Genomic DNA, 26473 nt, shown 5'->3' on the forward strand with positions numbered 1-26473 from the left:
GCTGCTCTGAATGTTAAAGGGTTAAATAGCCCTTTCAAGAGGTCTATGTTATGGAGGGAAATAAAAGAATTGAAATGTGACATTTTCTGTGCCACCGAAACCCACCTGCTAAAATCAGATGGCCACAGGATTCATCATCCTAAATTCTCGCATATTTTTCAGTCTCACTATGTTAGGAAACAGAGGGGCGTTATGGTGGCCATAAGTAATTCTGTGGCCTTCTCCTTGAAATCCTCGGTTCTGGACCCTAACGGTAGATTTATTGTCTTGGTATGCTCCATCAATAACGTGGAGTACACGTTAGTTTTTGTATATGCACCTAATAGACATCAAGTTTCCTTCCTCCGCCGCCTTGCTTCAAAGGTCCGGCGGTTGCGGTCTGGCCATGTGATCTGGGGAGGAGATTTTAACTCCATTTTAGACCCAGAGGTTGATTCCACGACCATCTCCAGAGACACCCCTAAAGGTATACAGTCCCTTTTTCTACAAGAGGATCTGTATGATGTCTGGAGACTCCAGCATGGATCTGAAAGGGACTACTCCTTTTTCTCAGCAGCTGGCCAATCATACTCTAGAATAGACATGTTTTTGACGGGAAGATCAGTGATCGCTAATGTGATCTCATCATCCATCCGCTCGATCACATGGTCAGACCACGCCCCGGTTACTATAACGCTTAAAGAATCCCACTTATCCAAACCCTACTCCCCCTGGCGGAATAATACCTATGTAATTAACCACCCTGTTTTCTCCAAAGAACTTGACTCTGCATTGACTGAGTTCTTCAACTTGAACGATGGCTCTGTTTCTAACCCTTCCACCTTGTGGTGCGCCCATAAGGCGTACATCAGAGGCGTTTTTATTAAGATTGGTAGTAGACTGCAGAGAGAACGTAGGGAGAAGATAGATAAGATATTGAAGGAGATTAAATCTGCAGAAGCACTAAACAAATCCTCTATCTCTCCTACTCACTCAGAAACTTTAAAATCACTCAGAACTCAGCTATCTGCCTGTCTCCTTTACAGGCACGAGTTACGCTTGAAAAGGACCCAGGCTACCTTCTATTCCCAGGATAATAAAGCTGGACGCCTATTGGCTAACCGGTTGAAACAGAGAGCTGCTAAGTCCAAGATCCCTTATCTCTTAGATCCCTCCTCAGGGAAGAAATTAATATCCCCAACGGAAATAGCGGACGCTTTTGGAGATTTTTACGCTTCCCTTTATAACTTGTCTCCCCATAGTCTGGTCACGCCCCCGCGGGCGGAACTCATAGAGGATTTCCTTGATAAATTGGGCCTTACAAAACTAACCTCTGCCCAGTTAGATGCCCTCAATGCCCCTCTGACTGTTGAAGAACTTCAAGCCATTGTTAGGAAACTGCCTTCACATAAAGCCCCAGGCCCAGATGGTTTATCTAACTCCTACTATAAGGTGTTCTTCAACCAACTCTCTAAATATATGCTACAATCCTTTCAATCAGCCAGAGATACAGGATCCTTCCCTAAAGAAATGCTTGAAGCGTTAATAGTGACCATTCCCAAACCCAATAAACCAACTGATGACCCAAAAAACTTTCGCCCCATATCCCTCCTAAACACAGATATTAAAATATTTGCCAGAATCCTGTCGTCTAGATTTGCCCCCATTATCCCTTTTCTAGTCCATTCTGATCAGGTCGGATTCGTCAAAGGCCGCCAAATTCAGGAGAACTCTAGGAGAGTCCTAAATATCCTTGCTCACTTACACAAAAAAAAGACTCCTGCTCTGTTTGTAACGCTGGACGCTGAAAAAGCGTTTGACCGCATTTGTTGGTCCTTCTCTTTTGCAGTGTTGGCCAAAATGGGCATAGCTGGCCCTATACTCACCTCGATCCGAGCCTTGTATAAAGACCCTTCAGCTAGGGTGTGGGTAAATGGGTCCCTCTCCAATCCATTTAGTATCTCCAATGGGACTAGGCAAGGGTGCCCCTTTTCCCCTCTCATGTTCATTTTGTCTATAGAACCCCTTGCCCAGGCCTTACGTTTGGAAAAGGGAGTGTCGGGCGTCAAGATCGCTGATCGCAATCATACACTGAGTCTATATGCAGATGATGTGATACTCACGCTTACCGACCCTGCCTCTTCCCTACCCGCAGCCTTAGATATGATCTCATATTTTGGTCAATTATCATATTATAAACTAAACACCACGAAATCCCAGGCCCTACCCCTTAACTTAGACCCCCGAACAGTGGCGTCCCTGAAAGAGAAGCACGACTTGGATTGGCAACCAACCCAAATTCAATATCTGGGCATCCATCTCACCTCCTCACCTCAGGGTTTGTATTCAGCCAACTACCCTCCTCTCTTAGCTAGTCTCAAGAAAGACCTTGAGCACTATGATAAATTTGAAATCTCCTGGCTAGGCAGGTTAGCTACCTTCCAAATGTTTGCCTTACCCAAATTTCTCTATCTATTTCGGGTCCTCCCTATAAAACTTCCTTTGTCCTATTTTTCCCAATGCAATAAGCTGCTAAATAACTTCCTCTGGCATGGCAGGAAACCTAGAATAGCATCTAAAATCCTTCAGATTAGGAAACAATTGGGCGGTATTAGCCTTCCCAATATACATGACTATTATTTAGCGACACAAATTGCCCAACTTGAGAGCTGGTGGAAATCAGATTTCTCTAAACAGTGGGTTCATATTGATTCCACGGAAGTCCCAAGAGGAGACCTGAAAGCTTTGTTGATAGCCTCCTTGAATGGCTCCTTCAAAAAACCCGACCTGAGCTTTCTTGCTTCCACTGCGGTAGACAGCTGGATCCGGTATCACATCCTCACATCCAAAGGGTCCCATCCTGTCTCCAGCCCTCTTCCACTAGGGGTATTAGATTACCTTGTCCCGGATTTAGGGGTGAGTGCCTGGTATAAATATGGCATAACTGAGACCCTGCAGCTGTTCCAGAATGCTGGACTTTCTTCCTTTGAAAGTCTTCACACTGCCTTCCAGGTTCCCAACGTAGAGTTTTACAAATTTCTCAGAATTAGACATTTTCTAGCAGATAACCCTTCTCTGTCAATGGCAAATATGCGGATCCTGGAACTATGGTCTCTACCTAATCCGAAACAAAAAATCCTTCGCCCTTTATATTCTCAGCTTAGTGGTAAAGACACTTTTACTATGAGTGCACCTCTCACTTCCTGGGAACGGGATTTGGAGACTAAGTTCACACCTATACAATGGCAAGCGGCTTTTAAATACGTCTCGAGCAATATCACTTGTGTGACCCAGTACGAATCTTTTGTGAAGACCTCCTTGAGATGGTACTTCACCCCTGAAAGGCTACATCTGATATATTCGTCTGTCTCTCCCCTGTGCTGGAGGAGCTGTGGTAGTAAGGGCACGTTATACCACATATTGTGGACCTGCCCAGTGATTCAGTCATTTTGGAAAGACGTTTTCTCTCTAATCTCCAGAATCACTGTCTCAAGGTATTCCCTGGACCCCCCCTCCCCCTCCTTAGCATTATTATTGATTGGTATCACAGAGGTGCCCATCGCATATAGAGGCTTAGCTTGTCATATCTTCCTATCTGCCAAATTAGCCATCACCTCTAGATGGAAATCTGTTCTCCCCCCTAAGATAGAGGAAGTAATCCAAAGGGTTAACAAAACTTGCCTTTATGAGCAAATAATGGCCTTTGCAACCTTGAATAGCAACTGTAACACGGTGAAATATGAGAAAACCTGGCGGGTATGGAAGGCATCATCATTCATGCCTCCCTCCTGATCACAATACCTGTGTGCATAGTAGCTCATACGTTCTGTTCCCCCCCCCCCCCACTGGTACATCTGAGGAACTGTTGCTTGCTTGTTATGTACTACACACTTGATGGTTCTAACCGTCTGTGCTGTCTATTTGTGTTGATTCCCGTGCCTGGGAGTCTTGTTATAATCTATGCTTACATGTGAGCTATCTCACCTGCGTGTGAGGATCGATTATGCTTGTTCTTGAGGAAATTTCTCAATAAAAAACCTATTGATTATAAAAATCTGTGACTCTTCTATGCTTTATTTAGTAATTACTGCCACTATGGTGGCCTCTGTCCTGTTCCTCGGGGTGGGCACCGGCACCATGTTAATCACTGCCTTCATCCACTGCCAGAAGATGGGATCCATAAACCCCTGCTACTCACCATCAGTAGTCCATGCCACCAATGTCCCATCTGTCTTCTGCCAGCCACAGCCTGCGCTTTTTAAAGGTCCAGCGGGCACATCCCGATTACTATCCAGCCATTGGCTGTGGGTAGTGTGTATTTTAGGCGCATTCCCCAGGTCAAAGGTGCCTGAGCTTTAGATTCCTAGTTAGACCAGTGAAGGTGTGCTATTTAGACTGTCAGCAAATGTATGAACCTCTGCCTGTAAACCTACTCTGTTATCTGCAGCCTGCCCCGACCTCAGATTAGTTTACTAGATTTACACGGACTCTGACTGCTCTGACCTTGGCCTGTTCACCGACTATGAGCTTTGCCTGACTCCTCAGTGCTTCGCACCGATGTCTCTGCTCCTGTGGGTCAACTGCCAAAAACACGGGGACTATTCCAGGAGGTAGCAGCCCACTTGTTTCACTGCAGCAAAGTCCACATCCCCGTACAGAGGTCAAAGAGTGAATACTAGGGGACGTCCAGGACAATATCCTAACGTGAAAGTGGTTAGTTAACCCAGTGGTTCTACACCCACTGCCCATTACTACTCACCTGGGTATTTACATGTAGGAAAGTCCTCTATACTCTGCTCATCACCCCTCACATATGTCTCTGTAACATATATAATGTTCAGCTCTTCACCCGGATTCAGAACCTGAGAAACAAACTGTAGAAGTCATCAGACGGTTGGAAAAGTTGTGTAGAATGTTTTATATGACTAAAATAAATCTGTAATTAGTATACAAACCAAATGACTGGACAGCAGGAGTTATCTGACCCAAATATCTGCAGGTCTGCTGCATAAAACCAACCAGGGTTAGCCTGCATATTCCTTCCTTACATTATATGGTGTGCATTGTTGTCAGTGTGGTCTTAGGATGCTCTACATTTTTTGTTGATCTGTTGGTCTTTTTACAGGGCTGGCAAGTCACTATACACTATACCCTGCCAGCATCACAGGAAGAGTTGTTGAAAGTTCACACAGAGCCTGATGTGGTGGTGAACATTGTGGCACAAAGGTTTGCACCAGAACGCTGGTTAAAAGGAGGCAGGTGAAGTGATAAAAAAGCAGGACTTGGTGTCAGTAGCAGTATGTGCCGATTCCATGAGGTGCTGTTATTACTGCTAATGTTACAAGTTGACTGGTTCCTTAGAGAGATGATACCCCTAATCTTTAAAGGACTTGGACTAGAACTGCGTTTCCCATTGCAAAGCTTGGGACTATACGCTGAGAACAGTACAACATGCTGCACATTGAGCAATCTGTGAAAGGTAGTGACATTCAGAGGCACATATCGGTATTCTTACTCTGATGCAACAATGTATGAAGCACCTAGATTGGCAGGTGGTGGCAGGGAATAGCCTCTTACAGATCAGTAGCTCAACTGCAGGAAAGACGAAAGCTGACAGTCAATGTGGGAGCAACTCAACTGGATTATTGCATAGTACCCGGCCCTGGTCAAGGACCATTTAAAAGGGTTTTCCAGTTACACAAAAAATAAATACATAACACCAGCATTTAACCTTACTGCATTAGATAAGTCAGATGATGACGTTCTGAGTGCATATTGACTCCTCCAGTATAACTGATCTGTGTCCCGTAGCCTGTGTTAACATCCCAACACAAGACTCGCAGGAAGTGTCTGTAGCATGAGGTCTCTGCCTCTCCTTACCCTCCCAGCTGGAACATCACAGATCCAAGCAGGAACAGCAACTGATACAGCTAATGCTCATTAGTATTTTATTCAATGCCATACATGCTAATGAAGCTATTTTAGAGATGGGTTGGGAAAGGAGCCCTTTTAAAGCACATAGGGGGTCATTTATTAAGACATTTTAGACACCAGCCCTAATAAGGCCCTGTGGCGGTGGTGGATCGGCCAAACTTATGTAGAGATGCCGACCACTACATAACTTCAGCAGATACACCACCGCTTCTAAATCTAAAACAGTCAAAGAAAATGATGAATAAGACGGGCCTGCTGCCCGTCCCCTTTCCCTGCCATGCCCACTTTCGTAGACCTGGTGTGAGCGGGGAAAAGTCGCAGACTGTGGCACAAAGAACCTTTGCACCGCAATCTGCGCCAGATATAAGCCTAATTTAGACGTATTTCTGTAGGTTAATAACCCCCGTAGACTTTTACTAAAGAAATTATTTAAAAGGTCTTCATCAGGATTTGTACTCCAGAACTTTCTGTATGTCAGGCAGAAGAGTTACCATTACACTACTGCTCTGTTGAAAGGGTTGAATTTTCTGTGTTTAAAAATCTATTTCCTTTAGAGGCATCATACTAAATAAATAGTATTAGTGTAATGAAAATGAAAGCATTGTGCCATCTACCAAACACTATCAATAATCTGTTCACTATATCGAACAGCTTATTATGATTACATGGATACCAAATACTGTTTTGTGATAGACGCATTTTCTGCCTATGAGGCCGACACCGCCCTGGTGGAGTGAGATTTAATCCCGATAGGGGGAGTCAAGTCTTTGTGAAAATAATAGAATTCAATGGTATTTCTGATCCACCGTGTGATGGTACTCTTGCTTGCTGTTGATCCTTTATGCTGACCTTGATATTCGAAAAGAAGGCGATCTGAGCTCCAGAACTCTTTGGAGTCCTCCAGGTAGGTTATTATACACCATCTTACGCTAGAAGGGGGCGATCAGTATCAATTGCACCTTTTCCTCCATTTCCTTCATCAATACCCTCAAAATTAGACAGAAAGGCAGGAAAGCATAAAGAAGACCCTTTGGCCATGAAGAAGACAGAGCGTCTATTATCAGAGGCTGATCCCAAACGGAGAGAAAACCGAATTTCTCAACCCGTCTGTTTTTTTGATCCTTCTTTCATACTTTTCCTGCTGAGATAGTCTACTACTGTGTTTTCCTTGCCTCTTAGATGAACTGCTGTCAGGGTCTTTATGTTCTTTTCGGACCAGCAAAAAATTATTCTTGGAAGATCTTGCAGTGCCTTGCTTTTTGTACCTGCTCGGTGATTTAAATAAGCCACGGTAGTGGCGTTGTCGAACCGAATTTTTACATGTTGAAATCTTAAAGTTGACTGTAAAGAAAGTAGTACTTTGTATACCGCCATGAGTTCTTTTAGATTTGAAGATGTTTCTGCCATCTTTTGACTCCAAACACCCTGTACTACTTGATCTTGGGTGTGCCCCCCCCCCTAACCTCGACCGCTGGCGTCAGTTGTAATGACTATTAGATTTGTATGTCGCCAGAACACATCTCTTTAAAGATTTTTCTTTATTCTCCACCAAAGGAGAGACTGTTTTACACTTAAAGGGATTTTTATTCTTTTGTCTAAAGTCTCCTGCTTTCTATCCCAGGACTTTAGGAGGAACATCTGTAGTATTCTTGTATGGTGTTGGGCCCACCTGACTGCAGGGATTGCGGAAGCTAAATGGCCTAACAGCATCATGATATCTCTGATGGACAATATTCTGGACTCCACCTTTTGAGAGAAAGAGAGAGAGAGAGAGAGAGAGAGAGAGAAAGAGGTTTGCTTTTCTTGCGGGAAGAAGGACATAAGATTGGGGGAATCTAGCATGACTCCCAAAAATACCTTTTGTTGACTGGGAACTAGGTCCGACTTCTCTTTGTTTATTAACCAGCCTAGTTCCAGTAATTTTTCTTTCACAACCCGTAAATGAGCTTGGAGATCTTGGAGGGACGGAGCTGCCACCAGAAAGTCATCCAAATATGGAACGATTAGTATTTCTTGGAGATGAAAAGAGCTTGTTACTTCTGCCATAATTTTTGAAAAGACCCTGGGGGCTGACGACAAGCCGAACGGAAGGGCCTGAAACTGGAAGTGATATTTTCTACCCTTCAAAAAAAACGCAATCCTGAGATATTTTTGATACTGTCTGTATATGGGAACATGGTAGTATGCGTCCATCCATAGTTACCACGTAGCAATCGCAGGTCACGAGATGTACTGTCGAATTTATCATTTCCATTTTGAATTTCTTGTAAGATGCTTTTATTCAACTTTTTTAGGTTTATCATTAATCTGAAGTATTTGTTTGTTTTTTAGATGAGAAAGATGGGAGAATAAAACCCCATTCCCGCCTGATCTCTTGGAACCGGGATCAAGACCTGTTTTTGTAGGAGAGAGCATATCTCGGATTCTAGAGCCTGCTGTTTTTACTTCTGAAGTAATGGTTTGTTGAGCATGAAATAATTTGGAGGAGGTGCACTGAACTCGAGCTTGTAGCCTTCTCTTATAGTGCCAATTTCCCAGGAAGAGGTAAAAAATCTTGTTAGTCTGCCTCCTACCTGAGACCTGGTGACATTGTGAGGGTTTTGCAGAGGTTTCTTGGGTGAATAGGAATCCTCTTCCCTTCCCTCTAGAGGGCTGCCACTATCCCAAGCTCTCTTTCCTCTTCTGGTCAGATCTGGCTCTCCTTTGGTTACGAAAGGACAGTCTCTGACGGGAAACCCTTTTTCTTCTGATGCCTTATCCAGGATATCATCCAGGACAGAGCCAAAAAGCTTATCCCCTTCCCACAGGATGGAGCATAGACGACTCTTAGAACTGGCGTCCCCATACCAAGACCTGAGCCATATGGCTCTCCGCGTGGCATTTGAAAGGGCAGAGGATCTAGCTGAGAGCTTTACCAGATCTGCCGAGCTTTACCAGATCTGCCGAGGCCTGTTTCAGAATAGGAATGGAGGCCAAAATCTCCTCTCTGGGGGTGCCGGCTGCCAGGTGTTCCTCTAACTGGGTTAACCAGACTGACAATGATCTGGAGGTTCAGGTTGCTGCTAGACTCGGCCTTAACATAGCCATGTTTGTTTCCCATGCCCGTTTGAGAAGACCCTCAAATTTTTTGTCCATAGGGTCTTTTGAAAGGCCTGTATCTTCAATGGGCAGCGAACTGTTTTTTGATATGTGGGCAACAGGGGCATCTATCTTGGGAGTCTTATCCCACAAAGCTGAGTCTTAATCCGCAAAAGGATATTTCCTCTTAAAGGCATTTGGGATTGCATTTTGCTTCTCAGGATCTTTCCATTCATTAGCGATTAGCATTTTTATATTGTTATGAACGAGAAAATCCTTAATTCTCTTTTCACCCAGTCCCTGGAACATTCTATCTTAAATAGACTGGGGCTCTTTAAGTAACTAAATTTTCATAGTGGCTCTTATAGTTCTCTCTCATATTTCCCCATCATCAGAGTCAGGTTCAACTTAGAATTCCGACGTCTGTGATCTTTGAGAGGTGAATAGTTGGGGGGAACATAGTGCAAGTCTTGCATCTATCACCGTCTTTACTTCTTCCTTGATCATATTTCTTATAGATTCTAGGAAGGAAGGAGACTCTTCGGTCACCACTTTGTCCGTACATCTGGGACAGTGTCTTTTTAGTCTTTGACGGCAGTTTTTTTTTGCAGATTGCACTCTGCATAGGCTGTGCAAGATGACTTGAACTCCTGATACCGCAGGAGCGGCTTCCACGCGATCCCGAGGACAGGAAACGACAACTGAAGCAGGTAAAGGGAGGGGGCCTTTTAAACTTGAGCTTTTACATTGTTTCCTGTCCCGGGGACACCCTCCTGAGAGTGCCGGTGGGGGCCGGGGAAAAGTAAAAATACTATTTTCTGCCATAACCTTTACAGGTTTCTGTGAGATTCGAACCAGATTCAGATCATCGAACATTGGACCCGAGTGTCCAATGTGGTCAAAGGATAAAGAGAGTAAGTACTGATATGAAACGCATGTAAAGGTTACAACAAATGCCATCGTTAATCTGCTATAGAATTCTAACAGCTATAAAGAAATATCCTAGCATCCAATCAATGTGATCTCCAAGTGAACATCTCCTTTATGGTGATTGGTAAACAATGTGAAAAAAAAAATGGGGGGGGGCAGAGTTTACATGTATGGCGCCCTCCTGAAATTTCTGATGGCTGCCCTGGATCTAAGCCTGCTTGAAGTCCTGCTGGAAACCCCCCACTGTAAGACACTGCAGGGCAGGAGAATGAGCAGAACACCACCGTGAGAAGTAAGGTCAATGACGATGTGTCTAAAAGGCAGAGCCTTACAAGCTTAGCAATAGCTAAGATGTAGACGTGATGGGAACCAAAACAGCAGAAAATATCATGTGACCACGATAAAGTGCAGGAAAAAGGGCCATTCTAGATTTTAAAAAAATCACTATTAGTAATTGATAACGTGTTGTTTCCTGTCAATTGAAAATTGAAAAACTGAAAATGCCTTTAAACTCTTGTTTAACAGAAAAAGGTCAGTGACATTCCACATAGGAGCCCATCTTACAAGTCTCAAAAACAGAAAATTGTGAAAGGATCCAGACAACATGTAATATGTAATATCTAGGGTCATCTATAATCCTGCCATCTCCACCTTTCTCATTATATCTTATAAGGATAAAACAAGACTGAACACAAGATCTTCACAGCCTTCTACAGATCATAGGAAACATTTCATAAGACATTATCTCCATCTACCTGATCATCCTGTGGGACATTGTGATGTTCTTCTGAACCATCCTGTGGAAGAAGAGGACTGGGACATCTCTCTGGTGTTCTTCTCTCTTCCTTAACTGTAGGAAACACATCCAGTGACTGAATTCATTCCTTACATACAGATAATGAGAGGACATGTGTATGTAGTCATGTCTATTACCTGGAGATGTGAGAGGCCGGTGATCCTCTATCTTGAGGCCCTTATCTCCATCTACTTCATTATCCTGTGGAAGACGAGGACTGGGACATCTCTCTAGTGGTTGTCTCTCTTCCTTAACTGGTGGTGTGAGGGACAGGTGATCCTCCATCATGACGTCCTTGTACAGATCTTTGTGTCCTTCTAAATACTCCCACTCCTCCATGGAGAAATAGACGGTGACATCCTGACAGGGCCGGCCTTTGGGGTGTGCGGGCTGTGCGGCCGCACAGGGCGCCATAGCAACAGGGGCGCCGGGCGGCCGACAGCCCGCAATGTAATATGGGCAGGCGAGGCGGCACTTATGTTTCCCCCCCCCCTCCTGTACTCAGCAGGGGGCGCCCGGCGCCCGTTGCGGTAAAAAAAAAAGTTGCTTATATAAGTTGGGGGCGGCTGGCGGCGCCCCTCATTCTGCGCCGCCTGAGTGGCTTGCCGCTCTAAAGAATCCTGCCTGCGCCTGTTAATGTAGCGTGGCCGAGCTCTGTTAGGTCCGCGGTACAGGAGCTTTTGTTTCCTGTACCCGGCCGGACTGACAGGAAGTGCTCACTTAGTGTGCACTTCCTGTCAGTCCGGCCGGGTACAGGAAACAAATGCTCCTGTACCGCGGATCGAACAGAGCTCGGCCACGCTACACTAGAGGTACACTAGAGTGACAAGGGGGGAGGAAAGAAAGAGAGAGAGTGACAAGGGGGGAGGAAAGAAAGAGAGAGTGACGAGGGGGGAGGAAAGAAAGAGAGAGAGTGACAAGGGGGGAGGGAAGAGAGAGAGTGACAAGGGGGGAGGGGGGAGGAAATAATGAGAGTGATGGGGGGGGGAGGAAATAATGAGTGATGGGGGGGGGAGGAAATAATGAGTGATGGGGGGGGGGAGGAAATAATGAGTGATGGGGGGGGGGGGAAATAATGAGAGTGATGGGGGGGGGGAAATAATGAGAGTGATGGGGGGGGGGGAAATAATGAGAGTGATGGGGGGGGGGGGAAATAATGAGAGTGATGGGGGGGGGGGGGAAATAATGAGAGTGATGGGGGGGGGGGGGAAATAATGAGAGTGATGGGGGGGGGGGAAATAATGAGAGTGATGGGGGGGGAAATAATGAGAGTGATGGGGGGGGGGATAATGAGAGTGATGGGGGGGGGATAATGAGCGTGACAAGGGAGGGCGGGTGGAATAATGAGTGACAAGGGAGAGGGGGGATAATGAGAGTGACAAGGGAAGGGGGGGGGGGGGGAGAGAATGACAATGGAGTCCCCAGAGCCAGACTGCAGCCAGAGTCCAGATCATCTTATTGTCCTGGTGGTAAGTAGACAATGCAATATGTTTATTATTTAATTGTTTAGTTATTAATACTACATTGGAAACAAATTTTCTCAGCTGGACACCGGCCGACACTGTGCATGCGCTGGGAGCCTCACCAGCGTTTAGGGTAGGGAAAAAGCACTGGCCCGTACGTAATTTTTCCCTTCCCTAACCGCTGGTGAGGCTCCCGGTGCATGCGCAGTGTCGGCCGGTGTTCAGCTGAAAACATCCATCCGATCACTGCGCATTGGCCCATAGTTTTTCCCTACCCTAACCGCCGGCGAGGCTCCTGGCGCATGCGCACTCTGCTGTGAAATTTCCCTAACCTGTCGTTGTGCGCCTGCGCGGCGCTGCACACCTCCTCACGTCATGTCCGGTGCGACCGGAAGTGACGAGGGTAGGGAAATCTCACGAACTAGGGAAGTATAACATTACACCGGCCTTTGGGGTGTGAGGGCTGGTAACTACTTGGTTGGATAGTCAGCCAGCCTATGCCATGATGCCAGCAACAAGCAGTGTTTTTATTTTTTTTTGGGGGGGGGGGGGGCGCCACAAGGTTAGCTCGCACAGGGCGCCTGAACACCTAAGGCCGGCCCTGCATCCTGACACCTTATAGGAACCTGACAACACAATGATACAGTCATCACCCAGATCCCTTCATAGCGTTCCTGTATAATGTCCCAGCAATGTCACCTCTGCAGTCAGCAGCTCAATCATCTTGTTGGTGAGTTCCAGGATCTTCTCTCTATTGATTTCCTCATGTATCAGGGGGTGAGGTGGAGGCCCCATGATTAGGCTCACGGTTCTTCCCCATCCTTCAGACACAGGGGCCTGACGGCGCTCACTAGAGGTCTTCTTCACTACTGTGTAGTCCTGGTTATGGAGAGACATAGTAATAAATATCACTCCATACATCTCCAGAGTCCCTCACCTCTCCAGTCATGTCTATCTGTTAGTAACATAGATAAGATGATGTAATGTGACATCATCAGAATCTCTCACCTCTCCAGTAACCCAGAAGAGGATCTCTAGGGTGAGATTTATTATACTCTCCGCCATCTTGTCCCTGTCCCTCTCCAGGTCAATCAGGAGAAGGATCTTATATAGAAGATATCCACTTAGCGGATCATATATTGTAGGAACCTGAATGGAGAGAAGATGAGACGATGTAAAATTCTACAAAATCCCATGTAAAATGCAATAACTGGAGATAATAAGGGGGACACTGGATGAGATAATAACATGTAGATGTCGTGTTCTCTCTTTTAGTACAGATTGGAAGATGAGTTGCATAATTTTTCAAGGCAGTTTCACCATGCTTGAAGTCAAAGCACACAGGCTAATGCATATATAAATCTGTAATCTGACACAAGGTATGGAAGACCTGTGTATGCTGGTGCAGTAAAGATGTTCTAGATCAATTGGAACCTAACATCCTTACGATGCTGGAATTTCTCCAATCAAGACTAGACTTAAATCTAGCACCATCAAAGTCTGAATTTTCTGTATTAAAGGGGTTGTCCCACTTCGCTTTTTTAATCTTACCAGCAGTAGATGTCCTGGTAACTTCCTGGTTCTCAGGCAGTTGAGTGAAGGCCACGCCTCCTCATGACTCACCCTGCGTGCTCGTTCATGTGTATGAGTCATCCACATGGAGCCGTATGTGAGGTCCCGCCCCCCCCCCAGTATAATAAACATTGAGTGCGGCCCCCCCCAGTATAATATACATTTAGTGCGCCCCCCCCCAGTATAATATACATTCAGTGCGGCCACCCCCCCCAGTATAATATACATTGAGTGCGGCCCTCCCCCCCCAGTATAATATACATTCAGTGCGGCCACCCCCCCCCAGTATAATATACATTGAGTGCGCCCCTCCCCCCCCCAGTATAATATACATTGAGTGCGGCCAACCCCCCCAGTATAATATACATTGAGTGCGCCCCTCCCCCCCCCAGTATAATATACATTCAGTGCGGCCACCCCCCCCCCCCCCCCAGTATAATATACATTGAGTGCGGCTCCCTCCCAGTATAATAAACATTGGTGGCGCAGTGGGAAGTGCCAATGAGGGTTAAAAAAATAAATAAAAAATTAACTCACCTCCTCCAATTGATTGCGCAGCTGCCGGTCTCCTGTTCTTTCTTTAGGACCTGTGAAAGGACCTTTGGTGACATCACTGTGGTCATCACATGGTACATCATATGATCCATCACCATGGTAATGGACCATGTGATTAGCTCAGTGACGTCACCACAGGTCCTGAAGATAGAACAGGAGATCGGCAGCTGTGCGATCAATTGGTGGAGGTGAGTTAATTTTTTATTTATTTTTTTAACCCTCATTGGCACTTCCCACTGCGCCACCAATGTTTATTATACTGGGGGGGGGGGGTGGCCGCACTCAATGTATATTATACTGGGGGGGGGGCCGCACTCAATGTATATTATACTGGGGGGGGCCGCACTCAATGTATATTATACTGGGGGGGGGGCGCACTCAATGTTTATTATACTGGGGGGGGGGGGGCCTCACTCAATGTTTATTATACTGGGGGGGTGGCCGCACTCAATGTATATTATACTGGGGGGGGGGGGCACACTGCGCCACCAATGTTAATACAAATGCAGGAGGTGGGTGCCGGAGTGAAATAGCCGGCACTCGACCTCTATGATAGGGGGCTGCGATCAGCGGCAGTTAACCCCTAAGGTCCCGCTCCCTGCCATAGAGGTCGGGTGCCGGCTATTTGATTCCGGCACCCACCTGCTGTATTTGCGCATGCGCGGGCGTGCGCGTACTTGTAAGAATGGAGAGGCGGCCCGAGTACTTGTTCAGCTGTTGTGCGCAGGCGCGGCACAGCGATGCGGCCGGACGAAAGAGGCCGTATCCATGGGATACAGAAAACAACAAAGGAATCGCTTTACATGATTTTTTGAATGAAAGGTAGCTTTTGGATAATAACATGGATAGGAAGATATGTTGTGTGGGGGTAAATAGATTAGATAAAACCTATTTTATGAAGTGGGACAACCCCTTTAAGCATGATTGTTTACACAGATCTAGCAAATCATCATTGGATTAAAAGATTTGCAAAAGCAGCTGCTAAATTAGATCCAAGAATCTCCAACCTGTTAGGTCCATGGGATCTAAATCTTGTCCTCAAGGGTCTTATCATGACTTCATTCGAGCCTCAATAAGAATAGATCATGAAGAGTCTGTCTTCTTAGTTTGTCCTCAGCAAGAAGAGTCAGTGATCTTTAGGCCTAACCATCGGGGAACCTTATCCGTCTATACAGGATGACTGCATTGTTTGCAAGTTTGATCCATCCTTACTACCTAAGGTAGATTCCAGCTTCCACAGATCCCAGGATATGGTTTTACCATCTTTCTATTCAATACTAACATCAGAACTAAAGAAGATCTTCCAAACTTTGGACAGTACGAGATTTGTGCTTTAATATATTGTTGCAGGACATCGTAGGCAGGATCAGAATTTGTTTCCTCAGTTTTAAGATGGAAACAGGACAAAAGAGCACCAAAGGGAACCATATCTAGGTGGATAAGAAAAAGCCATCTTTGAAGCTTACCAGATCCAAGCAAAGGATCCTCCTGTACAGCTGAAAGCTCACTCTAGAAGATCTCTAGATCCGGACTGATTACGGTTGAGCGCTCCAATTATTTGGATCTGCAGAGCCACCACTTGGACAAGTGTCTGTATATTTAGTAGGCATTACCATGTAGATCTTTCCTCTAGTGATGAATTTGTCCTGTGGACAGATAGTCCTTCATACTATTGTCTGACAGTAGAGTTATTTCTTCATTGGTATTTGTCACGAGGGTGTCAAGAGCCACGTCTGACTCCGTTATACCCGGGGTCAGGAAGTCGCAGCGGGTGGCTGTGCGCTCTAAGTCTAAAGATCACGGTGTTTCTTAGTGTTTGTTTTCTGTGTTTGCCTTGCTATCCTTTTTGTCTCACGCAGGGATCCGTAGCTTCTCCTCCTCAGCTGTTTCTTGTCTGCCACTCCCAAACTCCTTATATTCTCCTCTCACACTTCTCTTGTTGCCAGTTATAGAGCTTCCTTCCTGGACATCTATGCTGACCCACTGGAGCTGAGAATCTGGTTGTTGTTCCAGAGTGCTACCCTCCGGATCCCTGTTGGGCTTTTTGTTGTCTCCTGTTGTTGCCCACCTGGGATTATATGTTTAGTTTGTATTGTCTGTCCTCCCCTTGGTGTTTTCCTTTAGAGCTAGTGGTGCGGACTAGTGTTCCCACCGCCCTGTTCACTATCTAGGGCTCATCCTAGGGAAAGCCAGGGTTTTAGGCACGTGATCGGCGTACGGGTGAGGAACCCGTCTAGGGACGACAGGGCAGCCAGGCGCCAGCCGCAAGGTGAGTCAGGGGTCACCACCTTCCCTCTCACTAGGGCAGGGCCTCCCTCTTTTCCTCCCTCCGTGTCACGTATGTGACAGTTACGCCGATCATGATATTATAACTGGCCCTTATTTTTTTTTAAAAAAAAATAAAAAATCAAAATATATATATATAATTTTTTTTTTTTTTCTTTTTCTCTCTACTTAGAATCCAATATGGATCCTATTGCTGCTTTGGCAAAACAGCTTCAAGGCCTGTCTTTGGAGGTGGCAGGATTGAAGGCGTCTGTCCTCCAACAGCAGCAGCAAATGCAGCAGACCGTAAGCCCAGCGGTTGCTATGGGTAACCAGGTTGTTACAGAACCCAAGGTTGTTCTTCCTGACAGATTCTCTGGGGGAAGGGACAAATTTGTGTTGTTCCGTGAGGCCTGCAAATTATATTTTAAGCTGCGCCCTTACTCCTCAGGTAATGAAGAACAGCGGGTGGGGATTGTTATTTCCCTGCTTCAGGGGGACCCGCAATCCTGGGCGTTCTCGTTACCCCCTGGTTCCCAGGCTCTCCGGTCAGTGGAGGGATTTTTTGGGGCTTTGGGTCTCATATATGATGACCCTGACCGCGTCGCCCTGGCTGAGTCGAAGTTACGGAGACTCCTACAGGGAGATCGGCCAGCAGAGGAATATTGCTCAGAGTTCCGCAGGTGGGCTACGGATACTCAGTGGAACGACCCGGCTCTCAGGAGTCAGTTCTGCTCTGGGTTATCTGAAAGGGTTAAGGATGCGCTGGCGCTGTATGAGACCCCCCTTTCCCTTGATGCTGTTATGTCCCTCTCTATCAGGATAGATAGATGTCTTAGGGAGAGATCGAAAATTCCTGAGCAACCGGTAACCTCTCCCAAGCAGCAGTTAGTCTGTACTGACTTAGATGAGCCTATGCAGCTAGGAGGAACTTCTCGTCAGGTCCGTCCTCCTGAGGTTCGCCGTAGGTGGGGGGCTTGTTTTTTCTGTGGGGGGAAGGGTCATTTCATTAATGTCTGTCCCTCCTTTCCCAAAAACCAAAAGACCGTCGGAAAACTACTAACCCCAGGCTGTGCGGAGGATGTCAGCCGGGGGGTATACGTTTCCTCCATACGAACATCTCAATTTGTGTTACCAGCGGTTATTGTTTTTGGTGTTAAGACGGAGTCTATTTCTTTTTTTCTAGACAGTGGTGCAGGGGTAAATTTGATAGATGCCCATTTTGCCCGCACTATGGGTTTGTCTCTCTGTACGCTGCAGAGACCCATTCCCATATTCGCTATTGACTCTGCTCCTCTGTCTCAGAGAAACCTCACTCACGTTGTCCATAACTTACATCTTCGGGTAGGGGACCACCATAAGGAGCGTCTTTCATGTTACGTTCTGGAGGGCCTTCCCTCTCCTGTGGTATTGGGTCTTCCCTGGTTGGTAGCGCACAATCCAGTGGTGGATTGGCAGGCCAGGGAGATATTGGAGTGGAGTGAGCATTGCAGAGAGAATTGCTTAAATAACAATTGCTTAATCGCCTCCATAGCTTCCCTACCTACATTTATTTCGGACTTTGAGGACGTTTTTTCTGAAAAGGGTTGTCAGAAGCTACCACCTCATCGTCCTTATGATTGCCCGGTTAACCTGATTCCCGGTGCAAAATTACCCAAGTCCAGGTTGTATAATCTTTCGGGTCCCGAGAGACAAGCCATGAAAGATTATATCTCCGAGAGTCTGGCCAAGGGACACATCAGACCCTCTTCTTCACCCGTGGCTGCAGGGTTTTTCTTTGTTAAAAAGAAAGATGGGGGCCTGCGTCCTTGCCTAGATTTCCGTGAGCTAAACCGGATAACCGTCCGAGACCCATACCCTCTTCCTCTCATTCCTGACCTTTTTAATCAGATTGCGGGTGCTAAGTGGTTCTCCAAACTTGATCTTAGGGGGGCCTACAATCTGATTCGTATCAAGGAAGGGGATGAGTGGAAGACAGCTTTTAACACCCCTGAGGGGCATTACGAAAATTTAGTCATGCCTTTCGGTCTGACCAATGCCCCTGCGGTCTTCCAACATTTCGTTAATGATATTTTTAGTCATCTCATCGGCAGGTTTGTAGTCATATACCTAGATGATATCTTAATTTATTCGGCTGATCTGAAAACACATGAAGTACATGTCAGGCAAGTACTGCAGGTCCTACGGACGAATAAATTATATGCGAAAATTGAAAAATGTGTCTTCGCCGTTCAGGAAATACAATTCCTGGGATATCTATTATCTGCTTCAGGTTTCCGTATGGATCCTGGGAAGGTCCAGGCAATTTTAGATTGGGATCTTCCTGAGAACCTTAAAGCTCTACAACGGTTTTTGGGTTTCGCAAATTTCTACAGAAAGTTTATTAAAAATTATTCAGTGATCGTTAAACCCCTTACTGACATGACTAGGAAGGGGACTGATTTTTCGAAATGGTCTGACGCCGCAAAAATTGCATTTTCCTCTCTAAAAGAGAGATTTACCTCGGCACCTGTCCTAATTCAACCTGATGTCTCCCAGCCTTTTATTGTTGAAGTTGATGCGTCGGAGGTGGGAGTGGGGGCTGTATTGTCTCAGGGTCCGTCTCCTGGCAAATGGCGTCCTTGCGCTTTCTTTTCCAAAAAATTATCTGCAGCAGAAAAGAACTATGATATTGGAAATAGGGAACTGTTGGCGATTAAACTGGCGTTTGAAGAGTGGCGTCACTTCTTAGAGGGAGCAATCCACCCCGTCACGGTAATTACGGATCACAAAAACCTTCTGTACCTAGAATCGGCTAAGCGTCTCACCCCTAGACAAGCTAGGTGGTCGCTATTCTTTACCAGATTTAACTTTGTAATCACCTATCGTCCTGGGGCAAAAAATACCAAGGCAGACGCATTGTCTCGTAGTTTCCCTGGAGGGGGTAATGTTAGTGATCCGGTACCTATTTTACAAAGAGGAGTGGTTGTCTCTGCTGTACACTCTGTTCTAGAGGGAAAGGTGTTAGAGGCCCAGGGGGACGCCCCGGCCTCTTGCCCCTCAGAGAAATTGTTTGTACCGTTAAACCTGCGTCTTGAGTTATTGAAGGAACATCATAATTCGGCACTTGCTGGGCACCCGGGTAGTAAAGCAACCTTGGAGCTATTGTCTCGTCGTTTTTGGTGGCCAAGGTTGCGTCAGGATGTAATAGATTTCGTGTCTACTTGTTCTACTTGTGCACGCGCGAAAGTCTCTCATACACGTCCAGCAGGGTCTTTATTGCCACTTTTCATCCCCAATAGACCATGGACACATCTATCAATGGATTTCATCACTGACTTACCTTTGTCTGCGGGTAAAACAGTTATCTTGGTAGTAGTAGACAGGTTTAGCAAAATGGTACACTTTATTGCGCTACCCGCACTTCCTAATGCTAAAACTCTTGCTCAGGTGTTTATCAGTGAAATCGTGAAGCTTCACGGGGTCCCTTCCGATGTGGTTTCGGATCGGGGAACCCAGTTTATTTCTAAGTTTTGGAAAGCTTTTTGTACCCGTTTAGGGGTACACTTATCCTTTTCCTCAGCTTTCCATCCTCAGTCGAATGGACAGACTGAGCGTACCAACCAAAACCTAGAAACATATTTAAGGTGTTTTGCGTCTGAAAACCAAGAGGTGTGGTCATCATATTTACCGTTAGCCGAGTTTGCCATAAATAATCGCCGTCAGGAATCCACTGGCAAGTCACCATTTCTTGGTGCATACGGTTTTCATCCCCAATTTTGTACTTTCAAAGAGGGGGGGTCTTCTGGGGTTCCCGAAGAGGAACGGTTTTCTTCATCTCTTTCATCGGTATGGCAGAAGGTGCAAGCTAACTTGAAAAATATGAGTGGTAAATACAAATGCATGGCCGATAAGAAACGGTCGCCAGGTCCGGACCTAGGAGTGAATGACTATGTGTGGTTGTCTACTAGGAATATTAAGTTGAAGGTTCCCTCTTGGAAACTGGGTCCTAGGTTCATTGGTCCTTATAAAATTGTAGCCGTCATTAACCCTGTGGCTTTTCGCCTGGAGCTACCTCAGACTTTTAAGATCCATAACGTCTTCCATAAGTCGTTGCTCAAGAAGTATGTTCCACCTCTAGAACCATCACCGCTACCACCTCCTCCTGTTGTTGTGGATGGTAATCTGGAGTTTCAAATATCCAGAATTGTTGATTCTCGTCGGGTCCGCCGCTCTCTTCAGTATCTGGTGCATTGGAGGGGTTACGGTCCCGAGGAAAGAATGTGGGTTCCAGCGTCAGAGGTAAACGCCAACAGGTTGATTCAGGCTTTCCATGTCTCTCATCCGGAGAGACCTGGTCCTGAGGCCCCTCGTGAAAGGGGGGGTACTGTCACGAGGGTGTCAAGAGCCACGTCTGACTCCGTTATACCCGGGGTCAGGAAGTCGCAGCGGGTGGCTGCGCGCTCTAAGTCTAAAGATCACTGTGTTTCTTAGTGTTTGTTTTCTGTGTTTGCCTTGCTATCCTTTTTGTCTCACGCAGGGATCCGTAGCTTCTCCTCCTCAGCTGTTTCTTGTCTGCCACTCCCAAACTCCTTATATTCTCCTCTCACACTTCTCTTGTTGCCAGTTATAAAGCTTCCTTCCTGGACATCTATACTGACCCACTGGAGCTGAGAATCTGGTTGTTGTTCCAGAGTGCTACCCTCCGGATCCCTGTTGGGCTTTTTGTTGTCTCCTGTTGTCGCCCACCTGGGATTATATGTTTAGTTTGTATTGTCTGTCCTCCCCTTGGTGTTTTCCTTTAGAGCTAGTGGTGCGGACTAGTGTTCCCACCGCCCTGTTCACTATCTAGGGCTCATCCTAGGGAAAGCCAGGGTTTTAGGCACGTGATTGGCGTACGGGTGAGGAACCCGTCTAGGGACGACAGGGCCGCCAGACGCCAGCCGCAAGGTGAGTCAGGGGTCACCACCTTCCCTCTCACTAGGGCAGGGCCTCCCTCTTTTCCTCCCTCCGTGTCACGTATGTGACAGTTACGCCGATCGTGATAGTATTCTTCTGTAGTGTCTCTGTCACAGAGATGCAAGGAGAGAAATGAGGTTAGTCTTACCAGTAATACAATTCCTCTGAATTCTCAGTGACAGCACCATGAATATTTCCTCCCTCTCCTGAGTTTGCAGATTACAGATGAAACCTTCTCTAAAGCAGATTTTGGGAGTAGTTATTTGTCAAACACTTGTGGTGATGGGGCTTTAAACCTCTCATGCTCTGTGGTGCTGCTGTCACAGAGGATTTGTAGAAACCATATTACCGGTAAGATTAGAGGGGTTGTTTCATCTGGGACTATAATGGCATATCGCTAGAATATGCCCGCAAAATCATACAGGTGCTGGTCCCACCTCTGAAAACTGCACCTATCTCTAAAACGGGTCCTCGAAAGTGAAAGAGATTGAGTGCTCGGCTATTTTCGGAAGTCCCTTAGAAATGAATGGGGAGCAGACTGCGCAAGTGCGGCCACTGCTCCGCTCACTTCTATGGGACTAGTGGAAATAGCTGAGCCCGAGTTCGGATAGTTTCTTGACTCCCATAGAAATAAATGGAGGGTAGGAGGCCACACATGTGCTGCCGCCCTCAGCTTAATTTGGGGGTCTCGTTCTGGATCAAAGTGCTGGCCCCAGAGGTGGGACCGGCACCTATCTGACATTGGTGCTACATCTTAGCGACATGTCACCAGTGTCTCAGATCAGACAACCTCATTATTTTCTTCAAAAGGGACAAAATGTGTTAAAAATAGCAAATCATTACTTACCTCACCGATTCCCTGCTGCTGCTGTTCCTTCACTGCTCCAATCCCTGCTGTTCCCTGGGTTCTTGGTCGCAGCTGAACGCCTAGAAAATAACTGGAAATCCCCACTCAGTCAGTTCTGGTCACAGCAGTGATCCGCCTCAGCCAGATGGAGATTTGCCCTGCATATAGCCTGGACCAGGAGGAGCAGCATCGGAACAGCAGGGGTGGGGTAATCGGTGAGGAGAGTAATGATAAAGGTTAGTTTTACAGATCCTAATTCCCCCGACAAACCCTTCTGCTGAGTATTGTTTGTTAGGATGCACTTCAGAAGATTTTTGCATTTCATGCAGCCAAAAAACATTCAAGACCAACATATTATGGCTGAAATTAGGAAAATTATATTTTTTCCCAGATTTCCATGACTATAAAAGAAAGTGATAACATTACTGATAAATATACGGCAGGAAAGGAAGCAAAAAACAGTGAGAACTAACAGGATCCAGGAAACACACAGAAAGCTCATTCACATCTGTTTGTGACAGGACTGTGAAAACTGCCTGCTCATTAGGGGTTAAATGCCGGCAGTAATAAGGGGTTAATGACCCTCCTGCCCCAGTAATCCTGACAGACGATGGCGGTGACTGGACACATACCTCCACCTGCACCGCTGGACACTACATGGATGGGGGAGACTAGTGGGCTAAAGGACCTTTCATGATGTCATGGCCATGTGATAATATGTGGGAGGAGTCAGACTGTGCCGCTGGATGAGGTAAAGGACCTTTCATGATGTCATGGCCATGTGACCATATGTGGGAGGAGTCAGGCTGTGCTGCTAGAGGATGAAAAGGACCTTTCATGATGTCATGGCCATGTGACCATGTGTGGGAGGAGTCAGGCCGCAAGTTGTGCTGCTGGAGGAGGTAAAGGACCTGTGATGATATATAACCATGAGATCATGTGAGGGAGGAGTCAGGGGATCACATGACCAGATGCTGCTGTGCTGGTTGTGATTAGTGCTGGATGATCTGAAGTTTATGGGGAAGGAATTATCAAAACTGGTGTAAAGGCAAACTGGCCTAGTTGCCCATAGCAACCAATCAGATTTCACTTTTCATTTTCCAGAGCTTTTTGAGAAAGGTGGAACTTAATTGGTTGCTATGGGCAACAAGGCCAGTTTTCCTTTACATCAGTTTTGATAAATCTCTCCGTATTGCATCAGGATGGAATTACAGTGTGTATGTAGCAGAGCTATCTCTGTGTGATGTGTATGTAGCGGAGCTGTCTCTGTGATGTGTATGTAGCGGAGCTGTCTCTGTGTGATGTGTATGTAGCGGAGCTGTCTCTGTGTGATGTGTATGTAGCGGAGCTGTCTCTGTGTGATGTGTATGTAGCGGAGCTGTCTCTGTGTGATGTGTATGTAGCAGACCTGTCTGTGTGATGTGTATGTAGCAGAGCTATCTCTGTGTGATGTGTATGTAGCGGAGCTGTCTCTGTGTGATGTGTATGTAGCGGAGCTGTCTCTGTGTGATGTGTATGTAGCAGAGCTATCTCTGTGTGATGTGTATGTAGCAGAGCTTTCTCTGTGTGATGTGTATGTAGCAGAGCTGTCTCTGTGTGATATGTATGTAGCGGAGCTGTCTCTGTGTGACGTGTATGTAGCAGAGCTGTCTCTGTGAGATGTGTATGTAGCGGAGCTGTCTCTGTGTGATGTGTATGTAGCAGAGCTGTCTCTGTGTGATGTGTATGTAGCAGAGCTGTCTCTGTGTGATGTGTATGTAGCAGACCTGTCTCTGTGTGATGTGTATGTAGCAGAGCTGTCTCTGTGATGTGTATGTAGCAGAGCTCTCTATGTGACGTGTATGTAGCAGAGCTGTCTCTGTGTGACGTGTATGTAGCAGAGCTGTCTCTGTGTGATGTGTATGTAGCAGAGCTGTCTCTGTGATGTGTATGTAGCAGAGCTCTCTATGTGACGTGTATGTAGCAGAGCTGTCTCTGTGTGATGTGTATGTAGCAGAGCTGTCTCTGTGTGATGTGTATGTAACGGAGCTGTCTCTGTGTGATGTGTATGTAGCGGAGCTGTCTGTGTGATGTGTATGTAGCGGAGCTGTCTCTCTGTGTGATGTGTATGTAGCAGAGCTGTCTCTGTGTGACGTGTATGTAGAGGAGCTGTCTCTGTGTGATGTGTATGTAGCGGAGCTGTCTCTGTGTGATGTTTATGTAGTGGAGCTGTCTCTGTATGACGTGTATGTAGCAGAGCGGTCTCTGTGTGATGTGTATGTAGCGGAGCTGTCTCTGTGTGATGTGTATGTAGCGGAGCTGTGTCTGTGTGATGTGTATGTAGCGGAGCTGTCTCTGTGTGATGTGTATGTAGCGGAGCTGTGTCTGTGTGATGTGTATGTAGCAGAGCTGTCTCTGTGTGATGTGTATGTACTATGTAGCAGAGCTGTCTCTGTGTGATGTGTATGTAGCAGAGCTGTCTCTGTGTGACGTGTATGTAGCAGAGCTGTCTCTGTGTGACGTGTATGTAGCGGAGCTGTCTCTGTGTGACGTGTATGTAGCGGGACTGTCTCTGTGTGACGTGTATGTAGCGGAGCTGTCTCTCTGTGTGACGTGTATGTAGCGGAGCTGTCTCTGTGTGATGTGTATGTAGCAGAGCTGTCTCTGTGTGACGTGTATGTAGCTGTGATGGGAATCCTAAACTGTGTTGTGGCTTCCTTAACCATTCATTTTTAGTGGCAGACATCTGTTTCCTTTAGACTGGACCAAGGTGGCCTTTATAATTTTGCTTCTGTCTGGCAAGGACCTTGCCTGGGCTGATCTGTTGTAGGAGACAGGCGATCCTGTGACAAGTGACCTGCAATAGTTCTTAACCAACTTTGGGAAACAGGACATACCTCGTCTGCCACCTCCTTTCTTCTGCAACTTCACCAGGACAACCTCACGGTGGCCAGGACACCATACAGTTTTGTACTCTGTCCTCTGACTTGACCTGGAATGATGAGGCTCTGGTGACAGCATTTTGGGAGGGCCTGTCAGCTTGTACTAAGGATGAACTGGTGGGTCGTGATATCCTGACTATCCTGGAGAGTTTGATCTCTCGCTACTCGCATTGATCTCTGGTTCCAAGAACACACAAAAGAAGTAGTTTGTAAAAGAGAGACGCTTTTCAGTTGGCAGCAACATTTCAGAGAACTCTGACTTCTGCATCTTGTACTCTGGCCAAGAAGTCAGTGCAAGTGGATAGCCTCAAATTGTCTGAAGAAGAGCATCTCTATTGTGGTACCAAGGGACACTATGTCTGCATTTGTGGTCCGAGCCTCATCAAGAAAGTGTCCAGGTCAGTATCCCTAAAAAGGGGCATACTCTGAATGTAATGAAATACTGACTGAATGAATATGTGGGGAATGGGTCCGTGACCCGCCGACGTGCTGCCCCTGTGACCCGTGCCGGCTATGAAGGCACCGGCTCCTCCTACAAATCCAGGATACCTACGGCCAGCTTTCAAACTTGTGGTCCGACCTCATCAAGAAAGAAACCCATAGAACGCTAAATACATGGCTGACTTGAGCACCAGACTGGGAAGAACTCCGAAAGGTGACAGCGAAAGAACCTCTGCCAGTCTGCAAAAGATGTCCTCCGTGATAGGCCGACGGATTGACTTGACCGTGACCTGACTCTTCTCGATACCCCTGAGGATGGCCTAGATCGGGTGAGTTGCGAATATAGAAGGTCTGTCCGGATCCTGAAGCGCCAAAAAATGCTGGACCCCCGCCAAATATAGCCTGATCGTGTTGTGAGATAGGGTCAGAACTGAGTGACAGTATGACACAAAGGCTACCATGTATTTGATCTGACCGGTATCACCCCTAGGACAAGTCACCCGAAATTTAGAGAAAACCTCCCACGCTCTATGGTACGCCCTCAACGTACTGCTAGACAAAGATTTTGAAATGAGAGAACTGGCGACCACCATCAGAGATTCTAATCCAATACCAGCAGCCACCAGTCCGGTACCGGGGTGCCCACTGTATCGGCTTCTGGATTCTGTAAGAAAAAGTGTGAAAAATCTAAACGAGACAAAGCATCGGCCAAAACATTACTCACCCCTTCCACAAACAAAACATGAAAATGAAA

At 46.4% G+C, this 26473-nt stretch overlaps 2 protein-coding genes across 4 annotated transcripts in view; one reads left to right on the forward strand and one right to left on the reverse strand.

The window, feature by feature from the left end:
- The window catches only part of LOC122941932, a 275413-nt gene that overhangs the window by 116658 nt on the left and 132282 nt on the right, over positions 1–26473 (forward strand).
- LOC122939925 (zinc finger protein 501-like) overlaps positions 1–26473 on the reverse strand; it is a 551407-nt gene that overhangs the window by 9998 nt on the left and 514936 nt on the right. Inside the window, exons 1-5 of one of the 3 annotated variants that reach the window (XM_044296148.1) lie at positions 13118–13122; positions 12789–12806; positions 10855–11077; positions 10677–10771; positions 4739–4841 (exon numbers count right to left, since the gene is read on the reverse strand). In XM_044296148.1, the coding sequence (XP_044152083.1) occupies positions 4739–4841; positions 10677–10771; positions 10855–11056 (400 nt within the window). In that variant the 5' untranslated portion in view covers positions 11057–11077; positions 12789–12806; positions 13118–13122. Of the gene's footprint in view, positions 1–4738; positions 4842–10676; positions 10772–10854; positions 11078–12788; positions 12807–12879; positions 12899–13117; positions 13123–26473 lie in introns of those variants that run through there. The other 2 variants (XM_044296149.1, XM_044296147.1) reach the window with 2 other exon arrangements.

The sequence above is a fragment of the Bufo gargarizans genome, chromosome 6, assembly GCF_014858855.1.
Source record: "Bufo gargarizans isolate SCDJY-AF-19 chromosome 6, ASM1485885v1, whole genome shotgun sequence".
NCBI lineage: Eukaryota > Metazoa > Chordata > Amphibia > Anura > Bufonidae > Bufo > Bufo gargarizans.